This window comes from Tyto alba, unplaced genomic scaffold (genome assembly GCF_018691265.1).
Source record: "Tyto alba isolate M040663 unplaced genomic scaffold, T.alba_DEE_v4.0 Super-Scaffold_40, whole genome shotgun sequence".
Classification (NCBI taxonomy): domain Eukaryota; kingdom Metazoa; phylum Chordata; class Aves; order Strigiformes; family Tytonidae; genus Tyto; species Tyto alba.
Window position 1 is genome coordinate 45,431,343 of NW_024881316.1, and position 20,342 is coordinate 45,451,684.

A 20,342-nucleotide genomic window follows, 5' to 3' on the forward strand; every position below is an offset into this window, starting at 1 on the left:
CAGGCGCACAGGGCCGCCCCTCAGCCCTCCCCGGTTGTGGGGAGTGCGCATGCGTCCGGTTGCGCGGGGAAAACGGTTTGTTAAGGGCTCGGCGGTTTAACGCGGGGAGCGTGGAGGTAGGCGCTGGGGTGGTGAGTCTCCGGGCGGGATGAGGGGGAGGAAGAGAGGTGGTGGTGGTGGTGGTGGTGGTGGTGGTGGTGGTGGTGGTGGTGGTGGTGGTGGTGGTGGTGGTGGTGGTGGTGGTGGTGGTGGTGGTGGTGGTGGTGGTGGTGGTGGTGGTGGTGGTGGTGGTGGTGGTGGTGGTGGTGGTGGTGGTGGTGGTGGTGGTGGTGGTGGGGGGGGGGGGGGGGGGGGGGGGGGGGGGGGTGGTGGTGGGGGTGGTGGGGGGTGGGGGTGGGGTGGGGGGTGGGGGGTGGGGTGGGGTGGGGTGGTGGTGGTGGGGTGGTGGTGGGGTGGTGGTGGTGTAGTGTTAAGCCGCAGTAAGGGGGAGCGGGAGTTTGGGAGTATTGAGCGGGGAGGGAGAGGGTGAAGGGCGAATGGTGAATGGGTGTTGAAGACTCCAACTCCCAGGCATGCATTTTCGCTCGGTAGGCGTGTGCCGCCGCAGTGACGGGCACCGTTGCATGCCGGGAGTTGTAGTCCGTGGCTCCTCCTGAGGTACTCAGCGAATGTTGCCCCGCAAAACGAGCAGTTACTGGAGCGGGCAGAGGGAGGGCTTGTTTACCTGGTGGGGATCGCGACTGTGGTCTGGCGATCCTCTGCGTGAGGGAAGATCATAGAATACCAGGTTGGAAGGGACCTCAAGGATGATCTGGGCCAACCTTTCTTGGCAAAAGCACGGTCTGGACAAGATGGCCCAGCACGCTGTCCAGCTGAATCTTAAAAGTGTCCAATGTTGAGGAATCCACCACTTCCCTGGGGAGAATATTACAGTAGCTGACTGTTCTCATTGTGAAACATTTTCCTCTTGTGTTCTGCCTGAATCTCCTCAGGAGTAACTTGTATCCAGTTACCCCTCGTCTTTTTGATGTGACCTGAGGGGCTGAATTAAAAACTGCATACATCTTAGTTATGCTTAGAAAGGAGAAGGCTACTGGGGTGTAATGATTACAGTCTTCTGTGTGACTTCTTTTTCCTCCATCTCTATAGTGGGTAAGGAAAGAACCTATGAGTTTAAGCTGCAGCAAGGAACATGGTTAGGTGCTTAAGGTAAAAAGTTCTGGTAATAAGATGACTGAACTGGACTGCATTAGAAAGATAAAGATTTTCTACTGTTGGAGGCCTTTAAGAACAAATTAGACTGTTCTCAGTGTAGTTACCAGTTGCATTGCCATTGATGCTCTTTGGTGTACAGACATGCTGGCTTTTGAGTTTAGAAAGTGATGTGGAACATGCGAAGACTTGTCTAAAAGGCAAATGGGGATGCTTTTTTAGTGGTCCTGCACTTAGATAAATATGGAAGATTTAGGACTTTGGGTTAGCAAATACTCAAACATTTGGGCTCATTTAGCACTGGGTATTTCCTGTCATTTTCTTTATTAATGTGTGGTTTGTACTATATGGAGCTATAATTGCTGGATTTAAATTTTGTTTTTGTTTCCTCCTGTTCCATTAGTTTACAGATAATGAAATGTCACAGGAAATTTTCCAGTAAAATAGAGGAGACCACTGGTGGGGCATCAGCAAAAAAAATGTTTAAATCACAAAATCAGCAAGGGCCTTCCAGCCAAAAAAAAGGAACAGATGGAAAAGGAAGAAAACAAGATCAAAACAGAAAGGTAATAATTATTTTGGATCAAACAAATTAGAAAAGTAACCAAGGGAAAAAGGAGAGTCCATTTTGCCCAGTTTGTAACTGGAATTTATAAAGAATATTTCATTAACTAAATGTCCTCTTGAGGAAATGTCTAGTGTGAACAGCTCTTTTGAGACCTGCTGCCATAGCTGCACCCAGATTTCCAGAATTTCTAGTTGCATGCTTCTGTGCCTGTGACAAGTAGAGGGAAGCATTGCCTCATCATGAATAAAAAGACAAGCTGGCTGTGCAGTTTTGAAGAACTGCACAGCATCTGTTTGAACAGAGTGATAAAGTCAGCTGTTCATTCAGCTCAGGTGGTGTTTATTCAGTTCTGGAAAATATTCTCTGCATGTCTCAGCATCGGCCTAGGCAGTTTTCAGTCAGAGAGAGCTTGCTTAACCACTGAACTTATGAACAGCATGAACTCGAGGTCTAACAGGATAGCCAAACATCTTCTGAATTTCTGATTTCATGACCTCTTGGAATGAGAGGAATTAAGATGAGTGACTTGCTTTCCTTGGCATCCTTGAGATGAATTACTGTTTCACAGTTCAAAAAGCCTATTTTGTGGTCAGCATCAGTAGACCTCTGTCAAGCACTAACATGTTTTCTCAGCCTTTTTATAGTGGGTTGCTAGTAGTAGATGAATGGTTGCACAGCCCAGGATGTTTCAAAATTACCATTTTTGCTGTAAATCTTCTCTTCAGCAGGTCACTCAGACAGTCAAAAGAAAAGCTGAGGAACACGGGGACTATTCTGCTGCAGGTAGGATTGTATTCTTTCCTTATGTTTGTCTTGCACAAATTCAGTGTTTTTTCAAAACACTGAAAGTATAAGTAGTAACTGCTGTGTTGAAATCATAGATGTCTGAGATGTCACTAAGTTTCAAAGTTTTCCTCCTGAATAGTAAAAGCAAGTATTTGCAGCACAGTCTTAGCCAGTATGTGTTCACATTATATTGTGTTGTATATGCACATGTTAATCACAGACATTTATTTGCAAGTAGTGTTCTTCTCTTGTAAAATTCCACCACAAGCATGCATAACACTTTAACTTTCTCTTCACAGGTCATTGTCTTTTCTCTTAACCTTCTGTCTTAAGGCTGGCATGTGTTGTATTGATCACACAAATGAGATGAGACCCCTGCCACATTGAGCATTTTTCTTATGTATATTCCCGCTCTTTTTTTTATTTCATTCTGTTTTTTTTTTCCCTTGTATTGCCAATGGTTTTGGGAAAGTATCTGTTTAGAATGAAACTGCTGGCAGAAAGAACCTTTTCTATTTTGTGATTTTTAAACCATTTGTAACTTGCCAAAAATAAGTACCACGTAGTGTGGATGGACTTCACCTGATAGTTTTGTGACAGTTAAAAATCTTAAAGTGTTACACCTTTGACTACAGTCTGACTGAATTGAGTCACAAAGCAGTCTATCCAGGTTTGACAAATCATATCTTTTCCTTTTTTCCTTTCTGTTAAAAGGAGACAAAATGTCTTCAAAAAAGATGAAGTTAACCAGTGCTAAAACAAGATCTTGGCAGATTCTCTCTGAGAGCAGTAAGCAGTTTCTGGAAACTGTAATGGATTCGGTAATACTGTAAGTGCCAAATATCCAGGTGGTTCTTGTTTGTTTCCACAATGAATAAAGTAAAAATCATAATACTGCTTGAACTGGAAAAGCTGTGGAGCTTTTTTGGGCAATATGGCTGGCTGCGTATATTTTTGTCCAGTATAATACAACACTTTCTATCTCAAGCTGGACATTTTTAGCTAGGGAAGTTCTGACTATGTTCACTTCACTTGATGTGTTCTCTGTGCTTGCAGGCTTTCTGATTAAAATTCTGCCTTTATTTTCTTTCCAGATCTGTTTTGTACCAACAACGTGAAAGAAAAGATAATGTTCAGAAGGACCTGTATTTACTGAAAGAAAGGTAAAAAATTATAATTAAAAAAAATAAATAGAGGAGAAGAGATTTAGTTTACCCAGTTGTTTTGTACCACGCTTACAAAATTGCTTCTGGGAACGATCACATTTAGGAAATCTTAGAAGGGAGATTTGATGCAAAATCAAGGAGGGAAATATCTTGACGATATGTTGATTGAAGTGGACGAGCAAGAGTTGTTGAAAGATTCACTTTAACTACTTCTATATGAGTAACAGTTCCTATGAGGTATTCTTAACAGCTCCTTGAATCAGCTTGTTGCTCTTTATACAGGGTTTAAATTTGTGAGCAGCTATTTATTTTGCTATAATTTTATGATAATGGCAGGAGCAGTTATAGCTGGATTTTCTTAAATGATAATTCATTTTCTGACGGTTAAAGTTACTTCAGAAGGAATCGAAATTTTGTGTTGGGTCATAACTTGTAGCCTTTTTATGTTATTGTTGGAGTAATTATGTACACTTGAGTGTTGTGTGCATGTGTGTCGGTATACCAGGTTCTTATCAACATAGAGCCTGAGCATGTATGTTGCTTTCTTTGTTTTTACAGTACCTCAAGTTTCAAATATGAAGAGCTAGTTTTTCATAAATTATTTCCTTTTTTTTTTTTTTTTTTCTTTTTAGTGTTTACTTTGTGAGGTGTTTAATTTCTGAATTGTCAAAGCTCCTGCATTCTCATCTGAGATGCATGGAAGTTGTGGCAGTTCGGTGTATCTAACAGACAGATCCAACATGGAAGAATCCAAGTCTTCCTCAGAATCAGAAGGACCTTTGAGACCAAGCTAAAACTTTTCCTCTGACATAAAGCTATATATCATGTTTCAGAAAAGCATTTACAGATTTACTAAAATTATCTTTGTTTGGAAGCAGTTAAACATGCTGGGTTTAGAACTTAATTTTACTTTGAAAAGCAGAAAGGTCAGAACTGGGAAAATATTAGTTAATGTGTATTTACAGTCAGGGAGTATACAGACCAATGGGATAGAAACCACACAATATCAGTCTAGTAGCAAAAGGTAGAATGGTGGGATTTCTTGTTCCTGGTTCCTTCCTTAGCCAACTATTCCACATGATTTTGGAAAGCAATTCAAGACAACTTTTCTTCCTGCCTGGATCCTTTTACTTCACTGGCAGCAACTGGGCTAAACTGAGTTTAGTTTTCCCCCAGAGAAGCCATTTAGTCAATTTTCTTTCAGTTTTGCAAAGAACTCCAAACAAATTATGCTTTCATTTTTCTATAATAAAGGGTGCTGAGATTTTTCAAGACTTTAAAGGTGCCTCCAGGGATGCTGGGCAACCTGAAGAAGGTCTCAAGCCTTCAAATGGCAGAGAAACAAGTGCTTGAGACAAATGAAGAGACTTTGGTACAGTTGCAGGTATGAAAGACAAGGAAGGGAAGAAAATATCTTACCTGTCTGTTGCTGCTCAGTGTGCCGTAACTTTTTAGTAGACGGACTGTGGGCTATGCTTGTGCTGTTGTGGACAAGTTGTTCACTGTCATCATTGTCACCTACCTTTGCTACAAAGCAATGTATATTTTTGGATGGTTTTTAAGTGACTTGGCTGATGCTGATTATCAGTATCTTATTCACAAAAGGCTAAAGTAAACTTTGTTTTTTGTGTCTATTTTGTCTTAGGAAGAAATAAATGAAGCTGAGCGATCAGCAGAACGCATTGAAGAAACTATACTGCAACTGCAGTACAAAATTAAGGTGCTCAAGAACAAGTTAGAGGAAGATGAAAATAAGGCCAAGAAGGTATTTCGAACAGATGTTGCTTCACTGCTCTAGGATAGAGGAACGGGCCATCTTCCAGAGCTATCCCAGACAAGCTGTTTCTGCAGAGAGTGTCATATAAGGAAGTCCTTATTTACCCTTGGGAATGTATATTTTCAGTCTTTCCAACTTCACTTGCAAAATTAAGAAGCTTAGTTTTCAGAAGTCATATAATAACAACCAGTTTATTTTCCTACTTGTCTGCCTGATGTTTGGTTTTGGATTATTTTTTCTTTATCCCTTTCTAAGGTATTCCAGGAAAAGGGCAGTGGAGTACTCCACCTTCCAGAACTCCCCAGGTGCAGTTTACAGGCACCCACTTTGCAGGTGAGCATGGAATATATTTTCAGAGGCATCTTGGATATGAAAAGGAAGGCAACAGAATGTGCTTTTATCACGTAATCTTTGCTAGAGTGGGCAATACTGAAAATTCTGAAATATCTGAAAGTTTTCTTTTTTTCTTTCTTTTTTTCTTTGCATTGAGAACTATATACTTACATTTAAAAAACAGAACAAAACACTAGAAAACCTGCCATTTAAAAGATCACATGTCTTTCCTTAGGAACCCTATAATCCTAGGGAACCTGTAATAATTTCTGAAATGTATCTCTGATGGAAGGAAGACTGTCTCAATCTGTGTCTTCAAATCTTTGTTTTAGCTGTATTTAGGTACAGCTAGGCTGCATGAGGGTTAAATTGCTATTGGACTCAGTGAAAACTGGTTTTTATTTGTTGTCTGTTATTCTTTCTTTCCTTCTTTAGGATGAAATTTTGAAGATAAAAAATCAGAAAGGTCTTTTAAAGGATATGAACACTATTCAGCAGTCAGCTGACTTGAAGAACATGTTAACCCTCATTGAAAAGACCTACGAGAAGGTGGACTTCCTCTGAGAAACCAAAGTATATGGAGTCTCCTTTGAAGAACATAACCTAGGCCAGCACTCTGTTAATGTAGAGCAGCAAGATGCTGGTCATGGAAACTATTCTCTTCCTAATGGCTTTACTGTTGTGACTGCTGAATTTCTGTTAAAACATTTTCTACGAGTATTATTATATAAATCTGTAGATGCATTCTGGGATTCTAGTGATTTAAGTGGTCAATCAAGGGGTTTTGTTTTTCTAGACCTGTGAGGACTTCTAATGATGATCTATACTATCTTAGTAGAAGGGAGGGAAATAGATCCTGGGTTTTTTTGGACAATTTTATAGAACAAGACAACCTATTGAAACAAAAAAGGCCCAAACAATAGGCCTCAAACCAAGGTTGACTTCTGAGTGAATCCCCCGACCAGCAACCAACATATAAACAGCATGGAGCAACCAGCATCTTATCAGTGTGAAAATGCAACCCTGGGAACTATAAGTAAACAATAGGAAGTAACTATAAATCCCAAATGTAAAGAAAAACAGAAACTCCTCAGACATGCCCGGATCCTGGCCAGATCCGGACATGCCTGAGTGAGGCATATCAATCTACCAGATATCTCCTGTGCATTTTGTATAGACTTGTTTGTTAAACTGTATAAAAGCCAGACCCTCTCACAGCACAGACAGAGACCTCACCTACGAGTGGATGCACTGTGTGAGACTTCCTAGCTGCCAGGAAAGGCTCTCTGACCCTTCTCTGTGACGGGGCTCCCCAGCTGATGCACGGGTCGGGATGATGGTAAAGTAGGAGGGCAATTGGTGATGGATCTTTCTTAATCACTATAGCCAGCTTTATGTAGCAATGACTAGGTGCATTACCTTGCTCATTCTTTCTGCTGCTTTAAGCTAAAGCAAAATAAGCCTATTTCTTTAGCTTGGTGTCTGTGTCCTTTGTGTTAACCCCGTCAATTGGCAAAACACCTATTCCACTATATTTGGACTTCTATATCACCTCTCTAAATCAGTGAAGGCAATATCTTGCCAAACCAACTTTTGCTTTGAAGTTACATCTTCTTTAGACCTGAAACACATGGTAAAAATATGATTATCTAATGCTCAGTTGCAAATCCTCTGTTTAACTTCCTTACCATTTTTAAGTAAAATCCTCCAGGTCAGGAAATGGAATGATTTTTGTGAAATGTACAGGATTTTTTTATACTGTTTCAGAATCACTGCATAAAAAAAAGACATTCACACCTGGTTTATCCAGATGGTTGGGGAAAGCAGCTAAGAATGTAGAGCAAAGCTCTGAGACTTGTGTACTCACTTTATATATCATTAACTGTCAGATATTCTTCAGCTTCAGAGGAGGAAAATTAAGTCAAAAATCTATTTTCCATGCACTTCCATCTCTCCTCTATTTTTGCATGATGGAGCTTTTCCCTCAAAAGATTCAGTCACTGTCATGTTCTTTCTCCAGTCAGATTACCTGCTGGAAAACAGCAGTGCTCTTTACATTGACTTACCACACAAACACTTGTTCTTTTGTTTACAAATTGCTGGTACTCTTAATGAGACATGAGCTAGAGACATTATCTCTATTCTCCTATGAGAGATTAAAAGCCTTGATGTGGTTGCTACATGTAGGAAAACCAGACTAAGTACTTGCTTGCTTTAAACTGAATCACATGGAAAAGTATATACATAATTAGAAATATTTCTCAAATTTTTGAACCCTTGACCAGGGAGGCGCTTACTGATATAACTACAACCCCAAAGTAATTTAATCCAGATAATGGGTTAGTGATTTTCCTGCATGCAGGTATCTTAATTTTTGTTAAGTAAAGAAATACTCCTTTGCTTTCATTAAGGGTGATCTACTTGGGAGCAATTTACTATGCTGGTTTTGAACTTCATGAACCACATAGATACTGTTTTTCTAAAAAAAAAAAATAACATAGAGAAAGGCAGTAAATAGGAGTCAGAGATATGATATAGTTTCCATACAAGGAAAGTTGAAATAGCAGTAACTGAAGAAGGAAATAATAAGATGTAAAACATTTTATGAAAGCCTTGAGTAGGGATTGGTCACACTACTTTTTACAACATAGGAATGCAGCAGTAGCCAATGTTATGGCTAGGCAGCAAGTTCTTAGTGCCTGAAGGTTGTGTAAGCCAAAATGTACAAATAGGTGTGAAAAAGAAGTAAACAAATATATGAAGCATGTGTCCATCAGAGACAATTGAATGGTTTGGACAAGGTGGTGATACATTGTGGATGCACTTTTGATCATACCTGCTGACACTGAAAGACAGGGTACTGAAGGAGGGTCAACTTTTTCTTACCTTTTTGCAGCATTTCTTGTGTTTCCCCAAGAAAGGCTATAGTCACAAGACCTTTTGCATTTATTCCTATGTGGTCAGCTCCTGGAATAGAGATTTGTTGTCTCCTCCCTTTCTTTAAATCTAGTTGTTGAGACTGCAATGTGTTGCGCTCAAAACACTGTTTAAATGCAAAGAGGACACACTCCTTGCAAGGGAGCATGTAATGCTTTTTATGTATGTTAAATGCTATTTCTTTGTTACTCCTAAAACCAGTTTTGTCCAGCTCTGAGTCTTTATTTCCTGAGCTGATTGTTGGTGAGTTCTTTGTAGCTGAGGGGTCTCCCATGCCAAGCCTCATCTCTTGTCATCCTCATCGCTCTCCTGTGTACTATGGCTTATCACCTCATACCTCTTCTTCTCTGCACCATGTCCCCTATCTACCATTTCCGAAGGCCTCTGCTATCATACCCTGCCTGTATTTCTCTGTACTGCGTCATTATATTAGTCATAAATATCTCCTTTGACATAAAATAACTGCTTGTTACTGCTAGCTGTATAAAACTCTGGTTGTACCATACAACGATAACAAAAATAAGTATTCACAGACACCTGGTCAATTAGTGGAAATGCTAAATTACACAGCTAAGTAAAACATTCAAAAAGAGCCTCAATCCTGAGGCCTTGTAAACACAGTGCAAAGTGGTCACTAGCAATGGAGGTGCTGCATTACAGGGCCAGATAGTTACAGAAGCAAGCCTTTTTTTTTTTTTTTTTTTTTTTTCCCCAGTACTGGGTGATTTATGATAGTCTGGCAGGCTTGTGGATGTTGTTACTTTCGGGTTGTCGTGCACATACGAACAGGACAACATAGAAGAGGAACATAAATCCAGGCTTTCGGGAGGTGGTTCTTGGCTCAACTATTTTGATGGTGGATACCCTGGGGCAGAGTTGCAGAATGATATGATTGTGGTTTCTGATGAAATTAAAGAACCCTTCTAGGAGAAGGTTCACTGTTGATCAGTGTTTGTGGAGCTGTGAACTTCCGTGATTTGACCTGGGAGCATCTGAGACCAGTTTCACAGACCTCGGCTTCCAGCAGGTAAGTTACGAGCCATGGATTTCTTAAGATATAGCAGGAATATCAATCTATCTTGTATCAACCATTTGTCATGTTCAACTAAAACATCTTTCTGCATGTGCTCTCCATAGCACTTCAACATTCCTTCTCTATTGCCTCTTCTGCCTTGTGCTATAGATTATCAAGTCTAAATCAAAAGGACAATATGGGTTAACATCATCAAACTGGAGTGATGGGGACAACTGAAAAATAAGGCAAAGGGTGAACAGGGCTGCCAGCTCCAAATGCTGCTTAGGGCTGCTTAGCTGGGATGGTTTTTGTCTGGCAGAATGTGTTGCAGTTTATCTCAGGATCTTAATGCTCTTGTGGTAGGAAGCTTGGCACTGAGAATGTAGATTGACTAATTTCAGTACCACTGAGAATAAAACAGATAATTATAAGCTTGTGCAGAGTAGATCATTCACCGGTATGAATGCAAAGAGATTAAATGACTTAATGAAAGAATTAAAGGTTCTTGTTGGAGCCTATACTCTTGAACAAGCCTTTTGACACTTCATTAACTATCCTCACAGAGTCCCTCCTTGGAAGGTGTGGCTGGCTCTGGGTTTTATTTCCATGTTCCCCAAAAGAAAGCATAAAGATTTTAGGAACAGTATACCAGTTTAGAACAATCCAGATCAATAAAATTATAGTTTTAAGATTCTGGATAAGGACTTCCGTCATTCCTCATGCAGAAGCAGACACAAAGTGGATGCATTTTGTTGTCTCCTAGCTTCGAGTTTATCACTGCGTGTTGGAAGGATGAGCTATGAGCCTGAAAACTGGTAAGTGATCAATCAGGTGGTCTATTGGTGCAAAATTTGTTTTCAATCTGAAATCACTGCCAGGCAGATATATGTTAGAACTGTCCTTAAGTAAAAGTAGCTGTGTATTCAAACACATATCAACACTGCCTTTAGATATAGTTGCATGTATACTGATGTTCTGTGATGGAGGCAATTTTCCCCTTGAAAATGGTGAGAAAATGGAGTATAAGCTTCAAGAAAGGTAAATATGTACATGCGATCATAGAATGGGCTATTTTTGTTTTTTTTACTTTTTATGTTTGGTGAAGCAAGAAAGGAACAAGGGGAGGAATAGAGATTGATGGTGGATCACATGGGTGCTGGAAGATATTTTCCTATCTAAGGCACAGGTCTCTTAGTGGGGCAGCCTGAGCTTCACTATCTTGCTCTGGTTACGTATCTCTACCCTGACCTGGGGAGCAGATTGCCTGTGCAAGTGTGTTGCTTAATGCTATGGTTTATTCAACCTTTAATCTGTCTGCTGAAGACAACAAGAGGCAATTAGTACTGATTATTATGTTGGTTCTCTGTTAAAAAAAGCCTTGTCACCTGGAAACCTACTAAATGTTTGAAACCTGAACATAGCTTGGATGGAAGATTCAAGTTATGAGATGCAAAAGCATTTAGAAAAAAAGGCATGCTGTGCAATCTGTAGAATTAAACAAAATAAGAAAATGGCCAGATTGGCACATTGTATTAAGAATAAGTGAATAGAAGACTTTTTCTGTGGGTTCCAGACCAGTGATAACACTGATTGTAGAAAGACTCCTTGCAGTAGATCAACTATAAGGTTAATATACAGTGCTGACAAAATAAGTTGTCAGTGCTAAGACCATTCAACATTTGTAGCATGCAGGTACTTTCTATTTGCGAAACCTTAGGGTTTGAATCCTTCCCTTGGGCTTTTGAAGTGAAGATACAGTTTCATTGCTTCTTGGGTTTTGTTTGTTTTTGTTTTTTTGTTTTTTTTTTTGAGGGGATGTTGATTTCTTTTTTTGACAGACTGTAACTATGTTATTTTGGACAGGCTAATTTGGATTTACAGCAAAGGTGGAAATAAAAAAAAAATGTGAAGGCAAGACAGCTGTTTCCCTAATAAGATCTGCGGCTGATATTCTTGCAGTAACTCTTCTGCTGAAGAAGTTACCCTGGGGGATGAACTGTCCAAAATCATAGCCTAAAAAGTTTAAGGCTGAATTAACATAGTACAAATTACTTGCTATTAACCAATAAGAGAGGTCAGTCATATCTAGGCTTAAAGAATGTGGTGATAAGAATTTATTTTTACAGTTTTTACAAGCAAAAACTAACATGATTTTTTGGGGCAGACACCAGAAAACCCTGTTTTTTAACCTATCTGTAAGTAAGTGACCTGCCTGTTGTTGTACAAGAAACCTGGTGTAGAATAACAAAATAAGCTCAGGATTTTCTGACTCTAGCTTCGTCTGCCAAACACCATCCCATCTTGCTGCTCTCTGCATATCCATCTATTGAAAAAAAAAAATATATTTCCAAAATGTTTTCCATAGGAAAATGCTGAAATGAGACACTTGTGGGAGTGATTGTATTTTATGAAATTGGCAATTATGCCACTTAGTTCCTCCACATTATTGCTTTTCTGAGTGACCCTTTATACCTTGTGTGTGTTCCCAGAAAGGAAGATGCTGGTGCTCAACTGCTCCATGAAGCTGCAGATGCTGGAGAAAATGTTAAGGTGGAATTTCCCCGAGTCCCTCAAGGTAACACAGTGCTGACATTTCATTTTCTGTGATACTTCTATCGGTGAATCAGAACATTTGTCAGGGAATCAAAGCTGTGGGGAGAAGGTTGTGCTTGTTCTGGACTGACTGATATTTGCTGTTTAGATGACTACATCTGAGAAATCCATTTGACCCTGCTTACTAACCCAAATCTACATACTTAAGAAAAGAAAGAAGCAAACCAGTCCACCTCCTCTCCAAAGTGATTAGGGTTGACTTAAGTAGACAATGGTTTATCTTCATGATAATGTCTTACTGGTGAGTGTGTAGGTATCAACCTATATGATAAATATCTGCGTATGTATGAAAACCTAAATGTGTGCTTCCAGCTCCATGTCACTGGTTCAGTCTCTGATTTATAACACATGTACCACGTTAGCGTGTCTCAAACTGTCTTTCTTCTCTTGGCTGTTTATCCTGCAGGTTTATGGAGCTGTGATGAACATCAACCGAGGGAATCCCTTCAGGAAGGAAGTGGTGGTGGACTCATGGCCAGACTTCAAAGCTGTTATCACCCGGCTGCAGAGGGAGGTAGATTTGTCATGGGTTGTTATCTTCGTTTCTGAGGTGGATCCAGCATGACTGAGGCCTTCCTCTCAGTTTTCAGAGAGCTTTGTGGGTGCGGCTAGCTTTATCTGGAAAACATAACAGGGATGGGTAGGAACTGTAAAGTGCAATAGAACATCCCAGTAGATGTCAACACAGAGCCACTAAAGGGAGCACTGCTCTTTCCTGAAACATTCTGCCTATTAGTTATAGCCTAACCAAGCTTACCTATGAAGAACATGCTCTAATTGATTGTAATTATTCTGTTTGCACTGGCTAAAGAATAACTTGCATAGCTAATGCAGAGACACATTTTACCTGCACTCATGCCACTAGATCAGACTTTCCTAGGACTCTTTGGTCTCTCTAGTCTTCATGCAGTCAGAAAAAAAAAAAAAAGCCTCAGTGAGCTTGTGATGGGGCAGATGTGGCTACAAGGTGAAAGAAGGGTCCTTTTGCAATCTTTTATTCCATAACAGGCAGTGCTAAAAAGATCCTTGGAGGGGGCATTGCCTCAAGACCTTCTATCCACCATGCTAAAGCAATCTCTGAGTTGCATGGATTTGTGTCTCCAGGCTAGGAGACAAGATCTTGTTGTTTTAGTCTCATATGAGGTACTACAAGTACTGCCCGTGCAGTTAAATCTTTGGCATGTTCTCTGGGACAACCAGCTCTCCTAGGCCAATGATGCAGAAGTCAGCACAGAACGTGGAAAATCTCCAACTGGCAGTTTGGAAGTTTCCAACCTCTTTCGAAGACTATGAGAGCCTGAGACCAGGCTCAAACCATGACGAATAGTATTGACGAGGCCAGACTGTGCCATTTCAGCTCAGGGATGGAGAACAAGCATTGATACTATTTAGTTTACCAAAAGAGATGTGTTCTAAAACATGTTGACCTTGGCAAACAAAGAACACAGCATGGTTTTCGGAACAACTGGTAGTAGAGATGAGATTTGAATTAGGCAAGAGTTTCAAGAAACTACCACCAGGTTTGGGTTACCGTGACTTGGGTACATGAGGACTCACTACCATTACTGCTTTCTGCTATCATGACACTGTAGAGAGCAACAGATATTTCTGCTGTCTTGCTTGATAGTCACCACTGAAAATGTCCTAAAAGAAGCCACCCCGAGGCTCCAAACATTTGTTAAATCTCTGGGGTTGGCTTTCAGTGAGTTTTGATTCCAATGTGAAAGATGTGTGTGTGGGAAGGGGGAGAATATTTAATTCTTCCAGATTTTTTCTCCCCAGAATGAGATGGATGATCTTGACCATTATACCAATGCTCATGCTGTTTTCTACAAGGAGCAACAAGCTTACCAGGAGCTACTGGAAAACACAAATGCCATCAACTGGGGACAAATTTTTCAGATACAAGGTACAGTCCAGCCTTACTTGGTTTAGAGGAAATAGAATAGCTAAATCAGTTGGTTTAAGAAGTCTTAATGGAGTGCAGACCCTGCCATTCTGCTCTATAGAAAGGTTTCCTGTAATTACATAAAATATAAGATCTAGGATATGGCTTTTCTAGCTTTTGAATTTCATCCATATCATATTCACTGTTACCATTTCAAGTTCAAATAGCTATTTCCTTGACAGGAAGAATGTTTATTTCTGTTTATTTTTGCTACTGGCCATAGGATACATACAGACTGAGCTGAGCAGTAGTTAATGTGGTTATTAGAGGTTTAGTGAGAAACAGTGTTTGAAAGCTAAATGTAGACAAGACCTGAATGGGAAGCAATATACACGTTTTTCATGTTGAAGGGTATCAATCAGTAGAAGAACTTGTTTATGGAATTGGTGATTTCTCCATTATTTAAAACCTTGTATTACAACTGGGTAATTTACTGTGGCTCAAACTATGGGTAGTAGTTAGATAGGGGAGAAGTCACTTGGAGAGGGTCTGTGTCCTCATTGTTCTGGTGACTGGATTAGATGAAAAGTGTAGTGCCTTCTGACCTTCACATATGTAAAGCTATAGCCTAAGTGGAGACAACCAAGTTAATAATTTTGGAGATTTCAAATACCTGGCTAGTTCGATAGAAAGTGTACTATTGGAATTAATTTTTTTTTTTTTTAAAATGCTTTCTTTTAAAAGTACATCAGTATTTATCTTTGTATAACACAGGGCTCCAGAATGGAATATGTGAAATATCCAGAACAGTGGCTTTAACTAAGCAGGTAGATGTGAAAACATCATCTTTCCAGATGGTTATCCATTCAGACCCGGACACGCTGCCAGATGTCAGTCTTCAGTATGTCTAAACACATCATGTCATTTGTCAATGTCCTTACTATAGCAATATATTTCCTAAAAGTACATTTGCATCAAAAATATCAGAAAGACTGCTAGGCTTTCTCTGTGACTGGTTCAAAAACCTGTTTGAGGAATTACCTGGGAAGGAAGGAACTATTCCTTTAAATTACTTAAAGGGAAGGAACTATTCCCCTTAAATATTCATCAAGATTTTTCTTTAATCAGTCTATAATTTTTGCAGTTTTATATTCCAGAATAGTCTCCATCCCCTCCTCTTTTTTTGTACACATGGAATCTACAGGTCTGTTTTCCATCTCCTTTGACCTTCCTGTGTCAAAGCTCCTTAGATTTGATAGTTGGACCTGAGACTCCTGCAAAGCTCATTTTTCACAAGAGGGCTTTACACAACTGCTTGAAGCCTTCTAAGCTTTCTAATATCCTTCTGCTGGTGAGATATTCATCTGACACCAGAGCAGAAGATTAGGGGAACCAGAGGCCCCATTTTTCCTGGAATAAATTTCTCAGCAGTGGATTCAAAATAGAGAGAGAATCTATTAGCCTTGGAAGATGAAAGATTAGAAATAAAATCCTTTCCACTCTTCTCTGTCACCTAATATGTGACTGGGTCTCCCTGCCTTCCTTAATGTATTCTCTACTCTTCTTGTAAGGAATAAGGCACCTTTGTAGTGTGTTATGTGGACTCAGTTTATATTAAAAAAGACCTAAAATGGAGAGGCACTGCCCTCTATAATTATTCCCAAACTTCCAGCCTAATGAACTCAGCTCTCTTTGATTCCTCTTTCTGATACAGACTTGCAAATATATTTGGCTGGAGAAGAGAGCTGTAAATCTAGTGCAGTTGCTTGGAGAATATGATGCACAGCATTCTGCCTAATACAGTTTCTGTACTGTCTCTTAGGATGGACCCTAAGTTAACGCTGGCTTACCTGGACATCTCCCACGCCAGCCTGCTCAGCAAAACCTGGTCACGGGGAGGCAACTCAAGGTGCCAGAAGTACCTTGCTAACCTCATTTGTTGCTTCCCCAGTGTGTGTGTCTTGGATGACAATGGGCATCCCCTCTCCTGGAGCCTGACAGACCAGTTTTCCACCATGATTCATAGTTATACGCTTCCAGAGCATCGGAGGAAGGGTTATAGTAGGCTTGTGGCTACCACTTTAGCTAAGAAATTACATAGCTGTGGTTTTCCCGCACAGGGTAATGTCCTGGAGACGAATATACCATCAATAACATTGCTGAAAAGCATGAATGCCCAGTTTCTTCCCTGCTCATTTTTCAGAGTCATTCATACACCTTTTAATTTTTTAGCCAAATTTCACTTATAGCTGAACCTCGCAAACCTCTACATTCAGATCAAATTTGTGCACTGCAGGAGCACTTCGGTGAAATTTAATAACTTGGGTGAGATCAGAAATCATACAAGAGGTTCCCATATAAGATAAATGAGATAAAATAGAAGGGATTAACTGCTCACGCTTAACTTCTCTGATCAGGGAAAGCTGTGCATGGCAAATCCAAGAGATTTAGTAATGGTTGCAAGTTTAATAGCTGGAGAGAGATGTGAGAATATGTGAAAGCAACAGCTCTGCAGACACCCAGACCAGTGAAGAAGGAGGGGGAGGAGGTGGTCCAGGCTCTGGAGCAGAGATTCCCCTGCAGCCTGTGGTGAAGCCCACTGCAAGGCAGGCTGTGCACCTGAAGCCCTTGGAGGTCCATAGTGGAGCAGATACCCACTTGCAGGCCAATAAAGACCCCACACCAGAGCAGATGGATGCCCAAAGGAGGCTGTGACCCCATGGGAAGCCCACACTGGAGCAGGGTCCTGGAAGAACCTGTGGCCCCATGGAGAGAGGAGCCCACACTGGTCAGACTTGTGACTCCATGGAGGACCCATGCTGCAGCAGTTCATGAAGAACTGTAGCTTGTGGGAAAGGCTCACGTTGGAAAAGTTTGTGGAGGACTGACTCCTGTGGGAGGGATCCCATGATGGAGCAGGGGAAGAGTGTGAGGAGTCCTCCCCCTGAGGAGGAAGGAGCCGCAGAGATGATGTGTGATGAAATGCCTGCAACCCCCATTCCCTGCTCCCCTGCACAGCTGGGGAAGAGCAGGTAGAGAAATCAGGAGTGAAGTTAATCCCAGGAAAAAAGGAGGGGTGGGGGGAAGACATTTTTAAGATTTGGTTTTATTTCTCATTATCATACTCTGATTTGACTAATAAAAAATAAAATTTATTTTTTCCCCAAGTCAAGTCTGTTTTGCCCATGACTGTATCTGGTGAATGATCGCCCCTTTTCTTTAACTCAACACACGTGCTTTTCATTACATTTTTCTCTCCTTGTCCAGCTGAGGAAGGAGAGTGATAGAGTGGCTTTGGTGGGACACTCACATCCAGCCAGAGTCAACCCACCACAAGAATTTCATCATAAGCTCAAGATCTAGATGACTGAATTAAGTCACAAGGGCACATATAGACACTGAAGTCAGACACCTAAATTTAGGTGTCTGAATTTGTAGCTGAATCCTGCCAGTTATATGTGCTTTTTACTAACAGCATGTGTCTTGAGGTATTACTAACACAGGAGTGTAGGAAGAGCAGATCTGAATTGGAGCTTCTTGCTGGAGGTCACTGTCCTTTATTAATCAAGGCAGTTGATCCCAGAGGACATTCATAACTTTTAGTATTTCTGTTGGTTCCTGGTATTAGATAAATTACTAGCCTGGACCACCTCTTTCAACACCTTGCAGAAGATAGTTTAAAATGGGAGGACTCTTGTTTCACAGGGCATCTGGTCCAGTACCCTGATTCTCTTTTACATTTTAAGAATCACTAGACTTTGTTATTTAGTCAGTATTTCTTAGTTTTCCATGTTACAGCATGTCTATTTACCAATATAACCCCAGAAAAAAACCCAAAGTAGTAATGCAGTGGTGGTCTTCTAGTGATAATTTGCCTTGTGAACAATTCATCACTTCCACAAGAGACTACTTCCACCATGCCACACCAGTGCCTTCTGCTCATGGCAAAGCAGAGCAACAGGCATCATGCTGTGCAATGTCATCTAAAGAACCTGGCTCCCAGCCTGAGAAGTGTACCAAAGTCAGATCTCCACTGGAAAATAGAACAGTGGAAGGCTTATTATACTGTCTAGGCATTTAACTTTGATTCAGAGAGGTATTGTGCTTTCTGTTACACCTACGTATGTCCAAAACTGAATTTGTATTCACCTGGATTCAAAATCAGATTGGATAAATTCCTTTACAGTCTGGTCTGACCTCACAGTTGACTCTTTGACCTCCTGCAGTCCCTTCCAACCTGAATTATCATGTAGTCCTGTGAGCCTGTGAATCTATTGACATTCCAGTTTTTCACCACAGTTTCACCTTTTGGAATTGAATGGGTGTGACTGGAAGCGGGATGTGACTGTGAAGGAGATGTGTGTCTACAGTTGCTGCTTTCTGTGGAATTTGCTATGTATCTCTAATATTTTGTGGATATCTCTCTGCAAACAGGTACCTAGCACTGCTAGTAAGGTTCCTCACAGACCTGAAATGAGTCAGTCATTAAATACTTAGCCTTAAGCTTGTATTTATCTACTGAACTGCAAGGGGTTATGATTGCAGCACCTCATAGGAGTCAGGTCCAGAATAAAAGGAGTCCTATAGGTCCAGAATAAAAGGAGTCCTATTTCCTTTTGACAAGGAGATTAACCAAAGCCCGAGTGAGAACCAGTTCTGGCTGTCCTGTTTGGCAAAGGAAGGAGAGCAGAAGGGTGGAGGACAGACAAAGGCAGAACAAAGAGTCCAGGTGGTGGAAGTGGACTCTGTAAAGCTGTGCAGATTTGTTCCTGAATTTGTCTGGGAAACAGAGCAAAAGAGATAAAGAGAGAGACAAGCCATGGAGGGGAAGTGACAGATTTGAGGGGCTAGCCTGTTGTAGAAGCAAGGTTAGGTCAGTCTCCTTACTTGAGAAAATGAGCCATGAGCTTCAGGGACAGGACCTTAGAGAACCAAGCCTACTGAAAGGCTATGAAGGGACTGGGGAGGAAACATGGGCCTGTTCATTCAGGTGTATTATAGAAAGCAAGAGAGGAAAAAGTGCATTTTACACAGATTCAAGTAAAAAAGTAGATTGCTTAATACCCAAGAGACTGTTGCTTCATCCAAGATTTGCCTGTCCTCTAAGCTGCTGGCTTGACTTATGTCAACACTGTCACTCAGATATCCTTTGATTCAGACACTGTGGACTAGAAGCATAGAAGTGGCACATCCCTGGCCAAACAGCTCCCAGGGAGCCTCAGAACAGCAGCTGTGAAGCTGCTAAAAATACAAATACAAGTTCAGGCTTCATGTAGTTTCAAAGCTTCACATAGTACCCAACTGATTGGCTTGATAGTTTTCTTTCTTGCCTCCTTTGGAGTCACTAACAATGTGATCTAATGGGTTAACTGCAGGTGAGTGAGAAAGATAAATAATGTATGTACATAGACCTTTGAAAAGGCCAGAGCAATACAGGGCTGCATGCCTGCAGGTCTGCGAGGAGATGATACCCAACACATTCATGGGCTAATTCCAGGGTTACTTGACTTGCAGTGTGTACCTGACAGGATGGTACTAAAGGAAGGCACCTTCCATTCCTAAATCTATGCCTGGAGCACAGTAGGAGGCACATGTCTTTTTAGGGCACAAAGGATTTTGAACTATCCTAGACTAAAAAATTACAACATTTTCTGAAAGGAGGGCAAAAATGTGGATTGAGGCATTTAATTTCACTAATACCCAAATATTCCATTATTATTTTTAGCTTTCTGAATTTCATACTGAATTAAAATGTCACTTGTGCTGCCATTTGAAAGAAAACATGTATCTGAATCACTCACATAGGGCTGGCAGATTTTGTTTCAGGAAACCAAGCTACGATTCTACTTCATCAAATTTTAAAAATTGAAATTTTTTTTGAGCAAAAGGTTTACACTAGCACTAGCAATATCTAGGAGGGGTTATTGTGATCTTTGATAAGCAGGTTTCCAATGATGTGTAAAGACTTTGGTTTGAGGGAAATTATCTCTTCAATGTCTATTGCAGAAACTTTCTATTTTTCATAGTCAATAGAACAGTCAGGACAA

General features: G+C 40.6%; 2 protein-coding genes across 5 annotated transcripts; both read left to right on the forward strand.

Moving 5' to 3' along the window:
* Positions 1 to 36: 36 nt before the first annotated feature.
* CENPQ (centromere protein Q) lies at positions 37 to 6,586 on the forward strand. 4 transcript variants are annotated; one of them, XM_042803510.1, is made up of 9 exons: positions 37 to 116; positions 1,616 to 1,778; positions 2,506 to 2,563; positions 3,281 to 3,395; positions 3,661 to 3,729; positions 4,987 to 5,116; positions 5,378 to 5,497; positions 5,765 to 5,842; positions 6,278 to 6,586. In XM_042803510.1, exons 2-9 carry the CDS (start codon positions 1,626 to 1,628, stop codon positions 6,404 to 6,406), a joined length of 852 nt encoding a protein of 283 aa, XP_042659444.1. In that variant the 5' UTR covers positions 37 to 116; positions 1,616 to 1,625; the 3' UTR covers positions 6,407 to 6,586. The 4 variants fall into 4 exon arrangements, with proteins under 4 accessions (XP_042659444.1, XP_042659447.1, XP_042659446.1 ...); XM_042803513.1 differs by having other exon boundaries at positions 2,509 to 2,563; XM_042803512.1 differs by having other exon boundaries at positions 49 to 131.
* A 5,705-nt stretch (positions 6,587 to 12,291) lies between these two features.
* On the forward strand, positions 12,292 to 17,009 carry GLYATL3 (glycine-N-acyltransferase like 3). The gene is made up of 5 exons (XM_009964819.3): positions 12,292 to 12,369; positions 12,814 to 12,921; positions 14,190 to 14,316; positions 15,070 to 15,196; positions 16,118 to 17,009. Exons 1-5 carry the CDS (start codon positions 12,292 to 12,294, stop codon positions 16,542 to 16,544), a joined length of 867 nt encoding a protein of 288 aa, XP_009963121.2. The 3' UTR covers positions 16,545 to 17,009.
* The last annotated feature ends 3,333 nt before the right edge of the window (positions 17,010 to 20,342 follow it).